The sequence below is a fragment of the Aedes aegypti genome, chromosome 3, assembly GCF_002204515.2.
Source record: "Aedes aegypti strain LVP_AGWG chromosome 3, AaegL5.0 Primary Assembly, whole genome shotgun sequence".
Classification (NCBI taxonomy): domain Eukaryota; kingdom Metazoa; phylum Arthropoda; class Insecta; order Diptera; family Culicidae; genus Aedes; species Aedes aegypti.
This window is the reverse complement of record NC_035109.1, coordinates 287,036,072-287,053,238: the sequence shown is the minus strand read 5'-3', so window position 1 is coordinate 287,053,238 and position 17,167 is coordinate 287,036,072. Positions and strand designations below refer to the sequence as shown.

The 17,167-nt window shown below is 33.9% G+C and overlaps 1 protein-coding gene across 10 annotated transcripts in view; it reads left to right on the top strand.

The window, feature by feature from the left end:
* The window catches only part of LOC5572723 (myosin-IIIb), a 396,695-nt gene that overhangs the window by 309,717 nt on the left and 69,811 nt on the right, over window positions 1-17,167 (top strand). For all 10 annotated transcript variants that reach the window (XM_001660491.2, XM_021851363.1, XM_021851359.1 and 7 more), the window contains one exon: window positions 8,096-8,251. In XM_001660491.2, coding sequence (XP_001660541.1) covers window positions 8,096-8,251 — 156 coding nt within the window. The remainder of the gene's footprint in view (window positions 1-8,095; window positions 8,252-17,167) is intronic.

The window sequence follows — 17,167 nt, the reverse complement described above, 5'->3', positions numbered from 1 at the left end:
CACTGAATTCTAACGATTACAACTGGAGTCACCAAAATTCCCATACAAATCTCAACGCTCCACCTTAGACTTCGAGATTCTCCCCAGGTTGTCAGAATGCTGATTATTTAGAGTTTCGAATCCCGGGAAGGTTTTCCTGGGAAACGAGATTCCCGTTTCCCGGGTAATAATTTCGTAATTCCCAAGATTCTCGTGTTTCCGGGATTCCCATATTTCTCTGGATGTTCTTTTTCATTAAAGAATTGGCCATCTATATTCAATAAAAACTATCACACAATTTACTTTTCATGTCATAATAACCAATGTCCTTCCTAGATCACTGTTCGATAGCAAGGGTGAAAATAATAGGAATAATAGGGTTTGGAAATAATAGGAATAATCACTATGTTTCAATCTTTATTTGTTGTTTTTCGTAATCAAATAGTTATTAAAAAAATGCATATATTTTCGACAATTCCAAAAAATAGTATGCAATAAAAATTTTTCGATAGATCTTTTTCCTAAATTAATTATCCTTATAAAGTACTCCATTAATTCTCAATCAGAATTTCAATGTAAGACTCTATTTGGTTTTCATTATAGTACTTGATGTAATTGGTTCAATCAAAACAAAGTCAAGAGATTTTTTGAAGTAACGTAAATAAGAAGCTTAGAACAAAGAAAAACAACCAGACCAATTTACAGATATAATAAATGCGAATAACTTCTGAAAAAATTTATACTATTTTATTCTTTTCCACGTTTTTGAGAATTACCCAAGCAGAAGAGTATCAATGTAGAAAAACTAAGGATCAGTAAAGTTTATAATTTACAAAGTTTATAATTTACAAATGTGAAGTCAAACCGAGCGAATGATCTTCGTCATTTTGTTCGTGAGTTTCACAGCCCAGTTGAGCATGAGCAGGTTGAAAGGAATCTGACAATGCTTTGGTAAGCGTTTTGACATTACTTGTTGCGTTGCCGAGAAGAGTACTATAAAAACAAACAAAAGCCAATGCATATTCTATCCAGCGGGTGTTAAAATAGGCAGGGTTGGACTGATCATTAGGACGCGGCTTCAATTTCGAAAGTTCTCAAAACCAAAAAGTTGTGTGCTCTTTTGATTCAAAACCCCAGAAAAAGAGAAACCTCAAAGTTTGAACTAAAAATGTCAAGACATAGAGGTGGCGCAAGCATCTTGAATGTGAATTTTCAAGGTACAAAAAATGAACTTTAGTGCACTATTTTTTACTGTTCGGAACATAAACCAATGTGAGTGACGAGCACTTGTTCGGCGTACAATGCGATTATTGAATTATTTCGTGAATCCGGTTAGGCGTGATTATATCATGGATCGCATCACCAAACATTGGTGACTCCCAGATCTCTACCTTATCCCACTAACCCAATACCCTTTCCATGACAACCGTGGAGATGCAGAGGGGATATTGGTCTCTAGTAACAACAGTAATCACACTAACATTCCTTTCCTTCCCCTGATGACCGTAAGGACGTGGCCGGTGCCGTTATTGACTTTTAAATTTTGAGCTCTTGATTTATGCACATTGAGAAAGGTAAGCTAATCCCAAGCCCCATTCATTATATCTCTGTGCAACTTCGATTGTTCTGGTTAATCGTGGAGTAGCAACTACGAATTGTACGGTCATCTATGCTTATGCTTCGAAAAGTGTGGTGGGTACACTATTCGCAGGTGCGCCCCTTTATCAGTCAAAATCGGATCCCTTGATAAAGTCAAGAATTGACTCCGATATTATCCATGCATCAGCATCCTAGTCCTTGCTTTTTCAAACTAGAAAACTAAATAATTAAAAGATTAGAGAACAAATTGTTCATATCTAATCATTTTCCTTGTCTCAAGATCATTCTCGGCAACTGGAAAACCGAGATTTGACACTTTTAACAAGGCTTAAAATGTAACAAGGACTAAAAGTGTTCCTTTGATTACTATAACATCCTGTCCTCTTCGTTTGAAGCAGTCTGGACTAGGGGACGCTGGGAGATGTTTACCCCATAACGCACCACGAAAAGGTGATCTACCCGCGTTATGGGTATTAGTGCACTATAGTGAAGTCACCATAACATCGTTATCTTTTAATCAATCCTGAAGCTTTCACCAACATTATCTTCAAAATTAAATTTACAAAAACTGTGCAGAACATCTAATTTGACTAACATCAGAACTTGTCTTAGTCAAAAAAAAGTTTTCTCCAAATTTTTGCTCATTTTACTGGAAAAATCATCTCTGCTTGATCAAAACTTCATAAATACTCAACCGATTCCTAATCTTCTAACATGCTTTTAAAACTAAAATAGTTATTTTCGAAGATTGTAAACATCACATCTCACTAAAAATGGTTTTGGCCATGTTATTTAACAAAAACTGCACAAAAAAATGCTACTTTTTGTGGAGCAGTCGACTGTATATTTTAATTGTGGAATTTACGGCTAAGCAGTCTTGGAATGATTAAAACGAGTTTTGTTTCAACCCAACGTTTCGACACGGGGATTGTGTCTTCCTCAGGGACAAAAAACGACAAATTAATCTCCCCTGAGGAAGACACAATCCCCGTGTCGAAACGTTGGGTTGAAACAAAACTCGTTTTAATCATTCCAAGACTGCTTAGCCGTAAATTCCACAAAAAATGCTACATTGATTGAAAAAAAGAAAAAGCTTTGGTGACTTCTTTGACGGTTATATTTTATAACTTGAAAATTCATTTCAAAGACGCTTGTACCACCTCTCAATATTACTATTTTTAGCTCAAACTTTAATGGTTTTCTTTTTGAGTGATTTGACTTCAGAAGAGCACAAGAAATTTTTGGTTTTCAGAACTTTCAAAATATATGCCGCACCCTTCTGATCATGTTGTCTGTGTCATGTTGTGTCTAGCTGCGAATATTGAAAAAGAAAACATGCTAATTGGCTTCAAACATTACTACAACAGGCATGTCTCAAAAATCTCACGAAAAAAAACCATCTGATATTCCCTTAACCTTAACGAAATTATGAAAATAACTTTCTCTTGGATCCCTAAAGATCCGTGGACCACCTATTGGGAAACGCTAAAATAGACACTGGCTCGTGTATGTGTTAGATATTGATTTACATGAATGCAACTAAGTTGCGCATTGATTCAGCATTTTGTAACAAATTACAGAAAGCATTTGTGTTGGGCAACCACCTACTCGTCCAACCCTCATTTCGATGTCACTAGAGTGTCCATTTCCCGGCCATTTTGCTCGTCCCGGGATTCGGGACAAAAATCTATGCTTGTCCCGGGAAATCCCGGGATCCCGGGATTTATCAAATTTTCAATAAAGGTAGCATTTCGGTTGAAACGGATGTACAAATTTATTATAACATTTTTTTTTCAATGACATAGACAGATAATGTAATTTTTCAAAATAATATAAAATTATAGCAAATCACTTTTTAGATAAGACATTCTTATTCTGATGAAATAATCTAACAAAAATCATAACTTAGCTTGACTAATTACGGGTTTGCTATGGATTTTTTCAAATTCTCTATAAAACTTATGAATGGAAGTATGATAAAAACTTAAGTCAACATTTTAAAGCAATTTGCTTCAAACACTTGAAAAGTCATAAAAACTTTAGAACAAAAGAAACGATTAAAGATCATCGAAGGTATTGTAGATCATGCTAAAGGTTAATTACTGAAAATTATTGACTGAAATTTACTGCCGTGAATCGCAAGACAGTCTGCATTTTGGTCAAAATTGAGTTGATATCAGTTTTCATTATATCTTCTAATGATCTTTCAGCTGCACTAACGAGAAATCACTTTTTATTCAGTAAAATTAGGAAAAACGCCAAGTCGAATTGTCCCATAATGAAAAGTAAACGCATGTCAGTCCCACTGCAGATTTTCGCATCGTGTAATGCAAAAATGAATTATTACCATCTTTAAATTTTTCTTGGAAAGGTAACGGAGTAAAAACCAAATTATGAAAGTTTCATTGAAATCGAAACATGTTCCAATCTCCTGAATTTTTTTGAATATTTGTATGAAAACGAGGTTGAAAACTTCTCAGTCAATTTTCTCAATGCCTACTTTTTACAGATGGTACTGACTTTTGATTTGCAGCAGTTTAGGTGTACTTTCAATTTTTTTTATCTCAGCATAGGCTTATACAAACGACTTATGTTGAAAAAAAGCATTAAAACTTTCCAACTAGACAAATAAAAGTATGTGTTTCTTACTTGGTAAATTGATCTTTTCATGAAAATAATATCTCATTTATTATTTTTTCATTATGCTTTACTACTTTATAAAATAAGAATAATAGTGATGAAAAATGTCATTTTTTTCATTAAAATTTAGTGGTTTTCATCAAATTCTACGTACATTTCGGGAATCCCGGGATTCCCGGGATGTCAGACATAAAATCCCGGGAAACGGGAAATCCCGAAATTTGTCAAATCCCGGGATTTTTTGTCCCGGGATGTCCCGGGATGGACACTCTAGATGTCACTGTTCACAATCCACATTGGTCCACGGAACGAAATTAAGTGGAAAAAATTAATAACTTGAAAAATATAGGAGATAGGGTTTTGGTGTCTTCTGAACATTTGTTTGTCTGGTCAAGGCGCGTTATATGCAAAAGTGTCCTAAGCGCCAAATTTCATAGCTTTCGAAATTCGCTCTCAAACTTTTTTATTTCAAAAGATAGCGCAACATAATGTTCTATAATATTTAAGATTATAGAAAATATGAAAACTTTGTAGAACATCATTTTTTTCTATATCTGATAGTTTTAGAGATATAGGTCACTTTAGAACTTTATGGTCAAAAATCGGTTTTCCTCAATTCTAACGAAAATGTCAATTTTTCAGGCCTACTATGTTCTGAAGAGTTTTAGATATGAGCAAAATACACATTTTATTTGAAGACATCATACCTCTAAAATTTTCATATGAAAAGATATAAGCGTTTTTGTAGTTTTTTCACCCACTTTTCCAAGCGTAACATTTCAAAATGGCGCAAGTGAAATCAAAAACTTTTCCCGTTACTTGAATAAGCATATCTTAAAGTGCATTTTAAGAAAATTTGGTGATAGTGATTTTTGATTTTCTCTAATAAATGTGTTCTGAATTATCCCTTAATTTTACTTAGAAAACAGATTTCCTTTAGTTCTTGAGGTTCTTATTCAATTACAGTCGAACATTTTGTAATACATTCAAAAATACTGAATCATTCTTAGCATGAACAAGAAGTTTGTAGATGTTTATCATGCCTATTTTTATTCATATCGTTAAGAGATTTTCGTTCTTTGCCAAACAATACCGTCAATGGAAGGAAAACTCGACGAATTTAAATGAAGTCCTGCCAATATAAGCTGAAGTTTTCACTAGATTAGACAATGCCAATGCAGTTGCATTCCCTTTTTTAGGTTTGTATAAGTGTGTTTTGAACTAGACAATACTTAACTATGTCAATTATATGCACTCGGCCTCCGTACGAATAGACTATTGGAAAATAAACATTTGATTAAAATCTCAAAAATATTAAATACTACTTATTTTCATTTATTTATAACCTTTACTAATCCCCCATTTAAGGTGATTATAGAACGAAGCCACACCTCAAATTTTCAAGAGCACAAGAGCTCTCAAGTCTACATTGAAGCGCTCTACATTGAAAATTTATTCCATTGCTTGCCACCACCAGCAAGGAAGTAATTTGATTGATTTTCAACGCGAATTGTTGTCAGATTCTCCTGTCTTGTGTACTTGAAAATTCTAAGTTTGGCTTCGTTTTATAATCACCTTAAGCGGGGTACATATATTTATTTTTAGTAGCTTTGAACTCATTTTTACTAAGTAGATAAAAAAACCGAATTGAGTACAACACCGTTTAATTCCACCAGAGTTTGTATCCTTCGACAGATACGCTTATTTCGACCTCAACTGCCGTCTTCAGTGTTGTGTACTAGTTCAAACTTATACAAACCAAAAAAAGGGAATGCAACTGCATTGGCATTGTCCGATCTAGTGAAAGCTTCAGCTTATATTGGCAGGACTTCATTTAAATTCGTCGAGTTTTCCTTCCATTGACGGTATTTTATGGCAAAGAACGAAAATCTCTGTAATTATTAACGATATGAATAAAAATAGGCATGATAAACATCTACAATCTTCTTGTTCTTGCTAAGAATGATTCAGTATATTTGAATGTATTACAAAATATTCGACTGTAATTGAATAAGAATCTCAAGAACTAAAGGAAATCTGTTTTCTAAGTAAAATTAAGGGATAATTCAGAACACATTTATTAGAGAAAATCAAAAATCACTATCACCAAATTTTCTTAAAATGCACTTTAAGATATGCTTATTCAAGTAACGGAAAAAGTTTTTGATTTCACTTGCGCTATTTTGAAATGTTACGCTTGGAAAAGTGGGTGAAAAAACTACAAAAACGCTTATATCTTTTCATATGAAAATTTTAGAGGTATGACGTCTTCAGAGAAAATGTGTATTTTGCTCATATCTAAAACTCTTCAGAACATAGTAGGCCTGAAAAATTGACATTTTCGTTAGTATTGAGGAAAAACCGATTTTTGACCATAAAGTTCTAAAGTGACCTATATCTCTAAAACTATCAGATATAGAAAAAAATGATGTTCTACAAAGTTTTCATATTTTCTATAATCTTCAATATTGTAGAACATTTTGTTGTGCTATCTTTTTAAATAAAACAGTTTGAGAGCGAATTTCGAAAGCTATGAAATTTGGCGCTTAGGACACTATAGCATATAACGCGCCTTGACCAGACAAACAAATGTTCAGAAGACACCAAAATCCTATCTCTTATATTTTTCAAGTTATTAATTTTTTCCACTTAATTTCGTTCCGTGGACCAATGTGCAATCTCGTTCGTCCCTTTGTATGGTGATGAAGTCGTTTGGGAGGGCATCATAATCATTTAACAGCTCTGGGAGCTGTATGTCCAGAGCTGTAATTTGGTGTCGACTGCTGGTCTTTTTTCTTACATAAACGAGTGATCTCATCATCAGGCAAAAAATGTCAGCTCCTCCAGGTTTGCATTTTCCGGCACAATAAACATTTGTAAGCAATTTCGGCTTCGTGTTGAGTTGCACCACTTTAGGGCGTTGTAAACGCAAATCATTTAAAGCGTCATCAGTGTGTGATTTCTCTTGTTTGCAGTTTTGCTGCCGAAATGAATTTTCTCATGTTTGTTACATGAACGGATAAAACAGTTCTCACTCGGTTGTTTGTATAACTAATGCGTTAGTCGTCAGTCATAACAGTTGTTGAAACTGGGCGATGAAAAGTTTTAAACGGGATTTACGAAAAGTTACATAGTTCAGTATCTGTTCACGTAATAGTGAATTATTGCAAAATTTACACTGTGTTTGTATTTAAGGTGAAGATGAATCGAAGCCAAACCTCAAATTTTAAAAAGCACGAATCTGGAGAACCAAGCATTTGTTGAACCTGAAAACCTAATCGATTGGTCACTAGCTGGTGGTGAGCAATCGATTAAGTTTTCAGCTCAAATAGATGTTCGGTTCTCCAGATTCGTGCTCTTGAAAAGTTGAAGTTTGGCTCCAATTCATCTTCACCTTAAAGTGTCATGAAGAAGAAACGCTGATGAATCAACAAGACTCTTTAACATTTATCTGTACACATACAGAAAAAGAGGAAACTTTATGCATTTTTTAGATCATACTTACTTGTATATGGTGCATTTTGGCAACTAGTTTTCTGGCAAATTAATTACAGACAAATCTCGTTTAATCGCTTTCCTTTACTATTCTACACCACTCTTATAACGACTATTATTTAGAGGTCATAGAAAAAATGAAGATTGAATTGTTTTTGGAGAAACGTAATTACTATATTTCAAAATACAGGATCAAGATATTCGGAGAACATGAAGTATAATGTTAGAGTTTTCCAGAGTGGCTTTCCATGATTTTAAGATACACCTGACCTTTTTAATTGAAGTGAAGAGAACGTGTCTTTCATTATCAAATTACATTCGAATTGGGCAAATAATTTTGTTCTTCGCTAACACGATTTTCTCCTATTTCTACTTATCACAGATCCTGGAGAGCATTGCCGACAACATCGAGGAAATCGAGGAGGAGTACCTCGTGCTGCGGGACCTGTCCAAGCATCCCAACATTCCGGACTTTGCCGGGCTATTCCTGAAACGTGGTGCCACCGTAGAAGATGATCAGCTTTGGTTCGTGCTGGAGGTAAGCTTCGATTGAACTTTTGATAAGATTTCAAACAACCGTCACAGTAATTCTCACGCAGATCAGTTTTGTATGATAACTCATTGACTGTGTATAAAATACGATCGTTCAAATTTTATCTATTTTTTATTCAATCCATTTAGACTTCAGTTTTCTACTCTTCGAAAAATATTTAATTTTTATTGCAATTATTTTATCCGCCACTCACTTTTAGATAAAACTGATGGAAATTGGCAATGGAATTAAGACGACGCGTCGCTAATCAAAGAGGCTTTCCATCCATTTTTCCATTCGGTTGCTGCATAATCAGTATCAATGACCATGAACTCGCGCTACGATGCCTGCGGTCCGGCTTTCTGCATTCATTGGCACGAAATTTTGGGGTTTCGGAGACTGTGCCTAAACTAACAATTATTTAAGCAATCAGTGTGGGCGAGTGGTGGTCGAGTCGTTGGTTTCACCTACAAAAACGTTAAATTTTGGCTTTCTCGATTATCGCAACAAACAAGCACGGCCCGTGTTTTGTTTGAGGAAGTTTTCCATTAAGCAATAATTGAATCCGATGGATTTATTATTTTTCAGCTGGTGCTTTGATCAATGTTTGAACGAATATCTTTCTAGAAATATGTTGATTTCTGACTGATGGATTGAAATGCAAATGGGAGAATTGATTGTTGATCATACCCCAAACCACCTCTTTTTCGGACCGATTTTTTATAGAGTAAATGAAATTTATAGAGTTTATACTCTATCTTATTTATCATCAAAATATTGTTGTATATTGTAGACTACGTTTTGAAAAATGTTTGTATCAGAGTAAAGTTTTTTTACTTACTTATTAATTATGCCAATTAAATGTTGTTTAAAGTCCGTAGAAATTTAAATTAAACAAAAAAGTCTCATAATGCAGTGTAATTGCATATGGGGTCATTGATTGATTTTGCTAAGGTTGCTGTAATTGACCAAAAACCTTTTAATGATAACCGAACATTAGCGACTCGTGTGTAGGTAAATGCATTGCCCCCTACCACTGACTGTCTGTGCCAAAACTTCGCATGATAACATTGCTCCATCGCGAGAGTTCCCGAAAACCGATCAGCCACCGAAAGGTAAAAGTTGTACGATCATCAGATAGCGTACCAAATGCATCAAACAATTCACTTCCGCACTTCAATGTGATCCATATCGGGCGCACAGCTGTCATCCGATAATGAGTGGCGAAACCTTTCGCCGAACCTACACGATCGTCTTTTTTGCGCTACAATTCGAACGAGGATTTCGAATTTAATGAACCCACCTAACTTTGTCAAACATTTTCGTGTGCCGTAAGGCGGGGTGTCTTTAAAAATGCGAGTCGCTTTGATAGTTCGGCTTCCACAACTTATCTAATAAATTTTATGTAAGTCAGTTAAGCAAACCGAATTCTAAGTCTACGCCGATGCCATGCTTTATATAATTTTTACAATTTACTCGAACATCAACAAATAACGTATTTGTTTGTTTACATTCATGCGCTGATCTCTATTGATTCTCACCGACAGACTTATTAAAAGCATTTTGAAAACGTTTTTACAACGCTTCGAAATCTCATGTCAGTATGACTATTGTCGGCAGCCTCATTCTCTTCGGCAGCTTTCCCATAAGAACTGCAGGCAAATATATACGACAGCTCCGAATCAGTTGCATTTTGAGGCATTTTCATTTGAATTGATGACATCTCTGGCGAAATTTTTTTTACAGTCTCGGAAATCTCATCAGCGGGAAGCTGACTGAACAAAGAATCATCTGAATGTTTTCATTGTTGTGTTTTGATAGAAAAATACTGTGTATATGGCGTTTGAAACTTGGCTACCGATAATAGTCGAATGGTTTCGAAGCCTAAATTGTCCTTAATAGTATTAGTATGAAACTTCATATCGGGGCTATTTTTATTAAAATCGAGAACATTTGTAGCTTTATATTCGTGTTCGATGATGTTTTATGGGTTTTCAAGAAGTTTATCACTTATTCTTGCTAACGTGGTTATAGTAAAACTTGAATTTGGATTTTTATAATTTAGCGAAAAGCATTTTCACAAATAAGGATTGTTTTTGTAATTAAATTCAGGTATTTTCATATAACGCACAAAATCCTAGAGGTATGCAGCACTTTATCAGCTCGCGTTCAAAACTAGGTAGCTTCCATTATTTCCCTCAAAAAATTCTGACATAATAATAAGCCGTTTCTCTCAAGTAGTGTTTTGTTTTGACTCGTGATTAAGTCACGACTCCAAACGATGCGGTTAGGTCGCGAAAGTTGAAAATCGACGTTAGATTTAATTTTTTAAACCCAGAAATTGAACGTTCTTAAAGTGAAAATCAAGTTTGTTTAGAGCGGAACGTGTAGAATTTCGTCTGCGAAACACGTAGGATCGATAAAATAAGTTCGTTCACTCTTCTGATTTGAAGCTGTCCGAATAAGTTTTCCAGATTTAGTTATAACTCACTTTACATGATTATCACAAAACAAAACGAGCAGTGTAAATTTCAGATTTATTTTTTGTTTGTTGCATGTATTTTAGGCAGTGCTTTTGTTTCTCACTTTCATGTCATTTTGATAGCTGCTTCAATAAGAGTTTAAACAGCGACACATATTGTGTAGATTTTACTATTGTGGAGAGGTTATTCTTAATTTTAATAGAAAAATATTTGCTTCTGGCAAATTGAATGCTGTTGTTCCGTATATGACAAACAATTGATTAGCAGGCTCATACAATGTGTAACAACATTTGCTCAGTCATTTATTCAATACGGTAATCAGATAAGGTACACCAGGGCAAGTTCAAATGGCTAGGGTATGATGAATAAGCAAAATATCTTTGTGAAATTTAATGATGATGAGAAATTCAACGAATAAGTCAATCTTTTAGGTAAGAAGTTTGCTAACATATATTGAACATATCATGTTAATTTGCATTTCAAATTACCCAGCCATTGAAAATGGCCCGGTGTAATGTTTGTAATGTTTTCTTTGGGATGTTTTGAAAGATTTAAACCGAAAATTTCGTTCAATAATGCAGTCGCACTTTGCATTCTGAGCATTGAGTAGATGAACGAAAGATGTATTGCAAGATGGTAGGCCATTTGGCATAAAGTCGTTTAGCATAAAGCCATTTGGCATAAAGCCGTTTTGCATAATTAATGGTCGTTTGGCATAATGAGTCTGAAACCAAGGATTTGTTAAGGAGAATTTCATTTTTTAGTTTGTATAAAATCCCTCTGATGACATCAGGCTTGTTTTGGAATCAATACCATGCTATGGAATAAACTCATTGATTTCCAATAGTGAAACAAATATTGTTAATAGTATTTCAGAATTACCCTTCTTTCATATATTAGTTATTCTTTTCAGTTGCGCTTTCGGAATAAACTTTGGCACTGAAGCTTCTGATATATTCAACACAATGCACCCTTCTTTCAAACATTGCATGATCTTTCGAAACATATTGGTAAAAACTACAAAAAAAACACTAATTATATATAATATATTGTGTTTGAATCTTCTTATTCTAAATCACTCAACTGGCCCAACGGACATTATGCCAAACGACTTCATGCCAAACGGGGTACAATTGTATTGCAATTACATAAACAATTTTTATTCACCAGCCACTGATGAAATCTAAAAGTTTTTGTTCAAGGTTTATTCAATGTAGTATTGGGCAAATCATTGTTTAACTGCCGAAAAAAAAACTGGTAACAACTCTATAACTGATGTACAATTACTGAAACTGAATTCAATGTTGTTGACACAGACAGCTGTATTTTCAAAAATGCGTAGAGGATATTTAAACAACACATTTTCAGCTATATTTTCTTGTTATCAACCTTTACGTTACCAACCTCCGACAAATCTGTTTACATTTTGTTTATTTTTCCTTTATTGACATGTTCTTTCGAATTCAAGAATATTGAGACGTTTCACATAAAAATTTCAGTGTTGTAACTGCAATAAATAAAAAAATAATCACATTTCCCAAATTTGGCACCCTTGCGACCCCAGTACAACCCGGAATATCTCCGGCAAGATTCCGAATTCAACATTAACCATTTTTGACAAACAACTGAAATCATTTTAAAGTTGGGGCGGGTTCAAAAAATCGAATGGATATTGGCGAAATGGCAGTTATTTGAAAACGCCTTATCAGAGGTCGGTAAAGTAAAGGTTAATCACGATATTTTCAAGGATATGAAAGTTGAGTTAACACAACTGCAAGACTAAGGGCTGTTTATTTTATAAACTGCACACCTTGTGCGTGCTATATATTTTTAATTTTTTTAATACAATCGTAATTTGTTTTCTGTACATCGTTCGACTAGGATTGTACAATGTTGTTATAATAAAAATGCCTCAAAAATATTCAAATTTCACACGAATAAAGCACAACGTGTGGTCGATTTTTGGAGGTTATCAAAATCAATTATTGTTCAAAATTGGCTGTAAAATTTGATAATCTATATTTTTTATTAAAAAAAGGCTTGTTCGTCGAACGCATCATCGATGAGAAGCCTGCTGAAAAATATCATGTTATTTTTGGAGAAACAATTTTCCAGATAACATAAAATAATTTTCCACCGATTTGTTTAGAGAAAAATATTTTAAATTTAAAGAGAACTAATATACGTTCAATTTTTTGGTTTAAAGTACGTCCTGGCAGAAGTACTAATAAAGTATTATTATTAAAAATAACCTACGCCTTCATAGAGTTGCTTATTCAATTCCCACGTCACATTTAGCACATTAGAAATACAAATGGTTTATTTTCAGAAGACCTCTCGTAGCAGCACAATGAAAATCATCAAATTTAGCAACACTGCTGTAGTTATATCGATTTTATTTTCCATGTATTATTTTCATAATAAGTTATTCTGAGATGACCGATTGAAATTTTTGGAGAAGAACGTTCACAATTTGCTGTCGATCAAAAAATATACGTATATGATGAGCATGAGTCTTTTTAGTAATACAACCACTAAGAGTAAAATTTATACTTAAGAATGCACTTGATACTCATGATTTAGTTCTCTTATGCACAGTTATAGTTTCTTTAGTAATCCTAACTAATTTTGAACATGATTTTTTCTTTTCTTTTTGCTGAGAGTAAAAGGATGGTGTATTAGCAAATTTGTCCATAAATGTATGATTCACTAGGGTAACCTAGCTGTCAGAGAATGGTTGCAAATTATTGATTTTTTTAAAGCTCTACCTTTGGTAAAATAGTAAAGGATACCATCATACAATTTGTTCATTGAAATAAGGCTTCCTGTTTTACGAAAAATAATGTTTAATATTGGCGAACAGCTTTCTTAGAAGGTTTTGGAAACACTTTTTAGATCGTGAACAAAACCCATTTTGTAAGATCTTATATTTTCATAACATTGTAGAATAATAGTTGTACAATGCCAGGAAAACCGATTACGATTTTATCAATAAATCAAAAAGATATAGCATAAACAAACTGTCCACTTTATAGAATGAACAGTTCTTGTTTTCAATTCAAAGCGTCACTATTTTGGCACATTTCTGTGTTAAGTTATTCATGGTTAAAATTGTACTGAATTGAAGTTTACAAAACAGGTACAACCAAGTCAATCGGGTAATGTAGATCCTTTTGACACTATTGGGCAAACTTTATTAATAGTTTAATTTCAACTATGTCAGTTTCTATGCAACTTTTAACCTCTTAAAATAGTTCCAAACAGTGATGCATTTGAACGCGTTCAGTTTGCGTTCCAGTTCAATTTATTGAACGCAGCGATCAAGTAGGCTTGAACATTGTTCAGTTCAAAAATATGAACCGGTGCGAGCCAAAAACTGAACCCAATACCGTGCTGCATCAATACCCGGACGCCTAAGGTGATACAGATATTCAAATGCCTGTATGCAATTTGGTAGTCAGTATTTGTTTATGTATTACTATAAAATGATAATTGTTAAGGTTGAACTTGATAATTTACACAAAATTCGCAATGAATTTCATAAGAATATAGTGATAATTGTGTTAAATCTGCACCATGTAGTGTTCACAAATCCGGACACTTGAATCAAAATCCGGACATCGATGCATCGAAATCCGGACATTCAAATCAACACAGCTGTATTTCACATAAAACCATAATTAATGAAACTTACCTTGATGTTACAAGACATAAGTTAATGGATTTGTGATAACAATTGTTGCTCATTTGTTAAAGGGTCCTGGAACAGCATTATACACAGTTTTTTGAAGGCTTCAAAAAATAATATGATGTGCGCATCGTTCCCCCCAATTATAACACATAATTTACACTCATACGTAGTTCATCATTTTCAAAATCACATTAATATCACTTTTAAACATTCCTTCAAGCTTTTCCAGTAATCAAGGTGCTGTTTCTGTTGTTAAAACTAGTTAAATTTGATGCTTGAGTACTGTGTCCGGATTCCAAATCACACGTATCAGTATCCGGACAGTCTTGTTTTAATAGAGAAATGTGGTTTTCTGCATTATTTTCACAAAACTATTCCAATAAACGAGCAGGAAACTTCATCATTTCACATCAAAACATGTTTCACATTAAATTATTACGTAACAAATATCTAATGCATTGCTAAATTGCGATAGTATAGTGCGTAGAATTCTTCCGGTTTCTGATAATTTACGAAACAAACGCGTCTGAGTGAAACTGACTTTTGTTTTCGTATTTAACAATATTTTTCAAGGCTAACTTGATGTTATTTCACGTTACAATCGACAACGGTTGTTAAAATTCATCGTAGAAATAATATTTTTTCGTTCATACAGATATTTAACATTGAATTAAATGAATTTCACTAGAGTTTCCGGATATTGATCCCGTTCGGATTTTGATTCATCACGGTAAATGTTGACTGGTTTACGACAAAAAAATATGCCAAAGCTTTTTTTTTATATGCATAATATCAAGAGCTGTATGTTTGTTCCCTTCATGGAAGTTTACGGTGATTCACTCAATTGTCGAGAAGAACGAGCCGTTCTTGAGCAACGACATGCTCTTGCTCGCAAGTTCATTGACTACTGCGTTCTCGTGCAAATTTGGCTCGGGATCCGTTCACTTTTGGCTCGTGTTCAGTTCAAAATGCACCACTGGTTTCAAACAAGGTTTGTTACCGTTTTGATTCATATTACGGACACTTAAGGCCTCTTGGAAGTATAGCACAGCATAGAGCATTCAAAATAAATCCGCAACTTGAATAATTTTAAATAAATCGAAATGTTTAGCCTTTTGATGATTCTTATTCCGGACGCCTCATATTCCAGACACTTTGATTCGAATTCCTGACATCTCATGAAAATCATTAAAAGAAAAGTCAAATCATCAAATGAAATTGTTAAACCACTTAAGAGACGTCTAAGGCAGTTGTGCATTATAAATTTGCATAGATATTTATCAAAATAGCTTATTAAAACGAGCCTCGAAATTGTGAACTTTCGAACGGCAAAAGTTGAAACATTTCGTGTGAAATGTTTCCCATACAAAGTAGAGTGTCCGGAATTAAAAGCTGTCCGTAATATGAATCAAAACGGTATAGCAAAATTAGCCGTTTACATTTTTTTTCTTAATTCAGTTTTTGATGCATACATTGTAATCCACATTCTCCATATGGTTGTATATTTTAATGTTTTAACAAGTCCATTATCAAAGTTTACCGCAAATCGAAAATCGACTCTTTATTGGGGTTTTGAACGGTGTTGAGATTATGTCGAAACCAATGAGTTTTGATTCCAAAAGTAATAAGTCTTGAGCAACGTAATTTTCTTAGAATTTTTGTTTTCTTTTTTTTAGGTAAGACAACATAGCATTGACAAATTGCAAATTAGGATTAAAAATTCATCCATGTTTTTTTAAGACAACCTACACGGAGAAATATTTTTACCTAATTTTTGAGTTTACTTTACCCAAAATTAAGTATTTTGTTTATAGTTTCAACCCAAAATCTCTCGGTTTTCTCTTTCTCCCACACGAATGTTGTCAAAAATAGAGAGAGCTGCATCTACCCAATGGGGGTACTTTGGCCCAATAAGCCAAATTTGGGTAAATGCAACTTTTCTTATGTTTGGGTCGAAAGAATTCAATTTTGCGTTAAATCAACCCAAAATTTAGTACATTTTTCTAATGGAATTAAAGCCAAACTACCTAGTGAGGACCTTGGAAATTTAGCCAAAATTGAGTTATTGGGCTCAACTACGAAATTGCGTTGAAACAACCCAAAATTGAGTTGAATTCCGTCTCCGTGTAGCGTTAAACCTTGCACCATAGCCTCCTTTACAATTCATAAACATACTGTGCATATCACATCATGGCAGAGATCAATAACGGAATGGGGAAGGAATGTTAGTGTGTAATAATTGTTGCTTCTAGGGACCAAGAATAACTCTGCACTCTCTTGTACGTTATTGTTTGCGAAAGCTTTTAGTGTTGAAATTTTCATTTGTTGAATGTTCTAAAACGTTCACTACTAGATTTTAAGTTCCATCGTTGAGGCTTTACGTAGCTCGTTGATTTATAATAATAAATAAATAAACGCACAAAAATAAAAAAAAAAAAACATGAGAAGAATAGTTGTGGTCTCAAATGTACAAACTAAATTTTACAACTTTTGGAAATATTCAAAAACCCAACGGTTTACTCAAAATTGGTAGCCAACTTATTTTAAAATTATAAAACGAAAATCTTTAAGACTAAATTCAGAATTTTTCAGATTTTCTTCCGAAAATCTATCAAAATTACCCCATTCTACGGTACCACTCTGTGTGGTACCAATGGGTCACTTTTTCCTTCGACACCGAGTAAATTTCCCCACACAACCAGTGAAAGATGTTGCTCTCTGTTCGTGGTTAGGGAGAGGGGAGGTTGC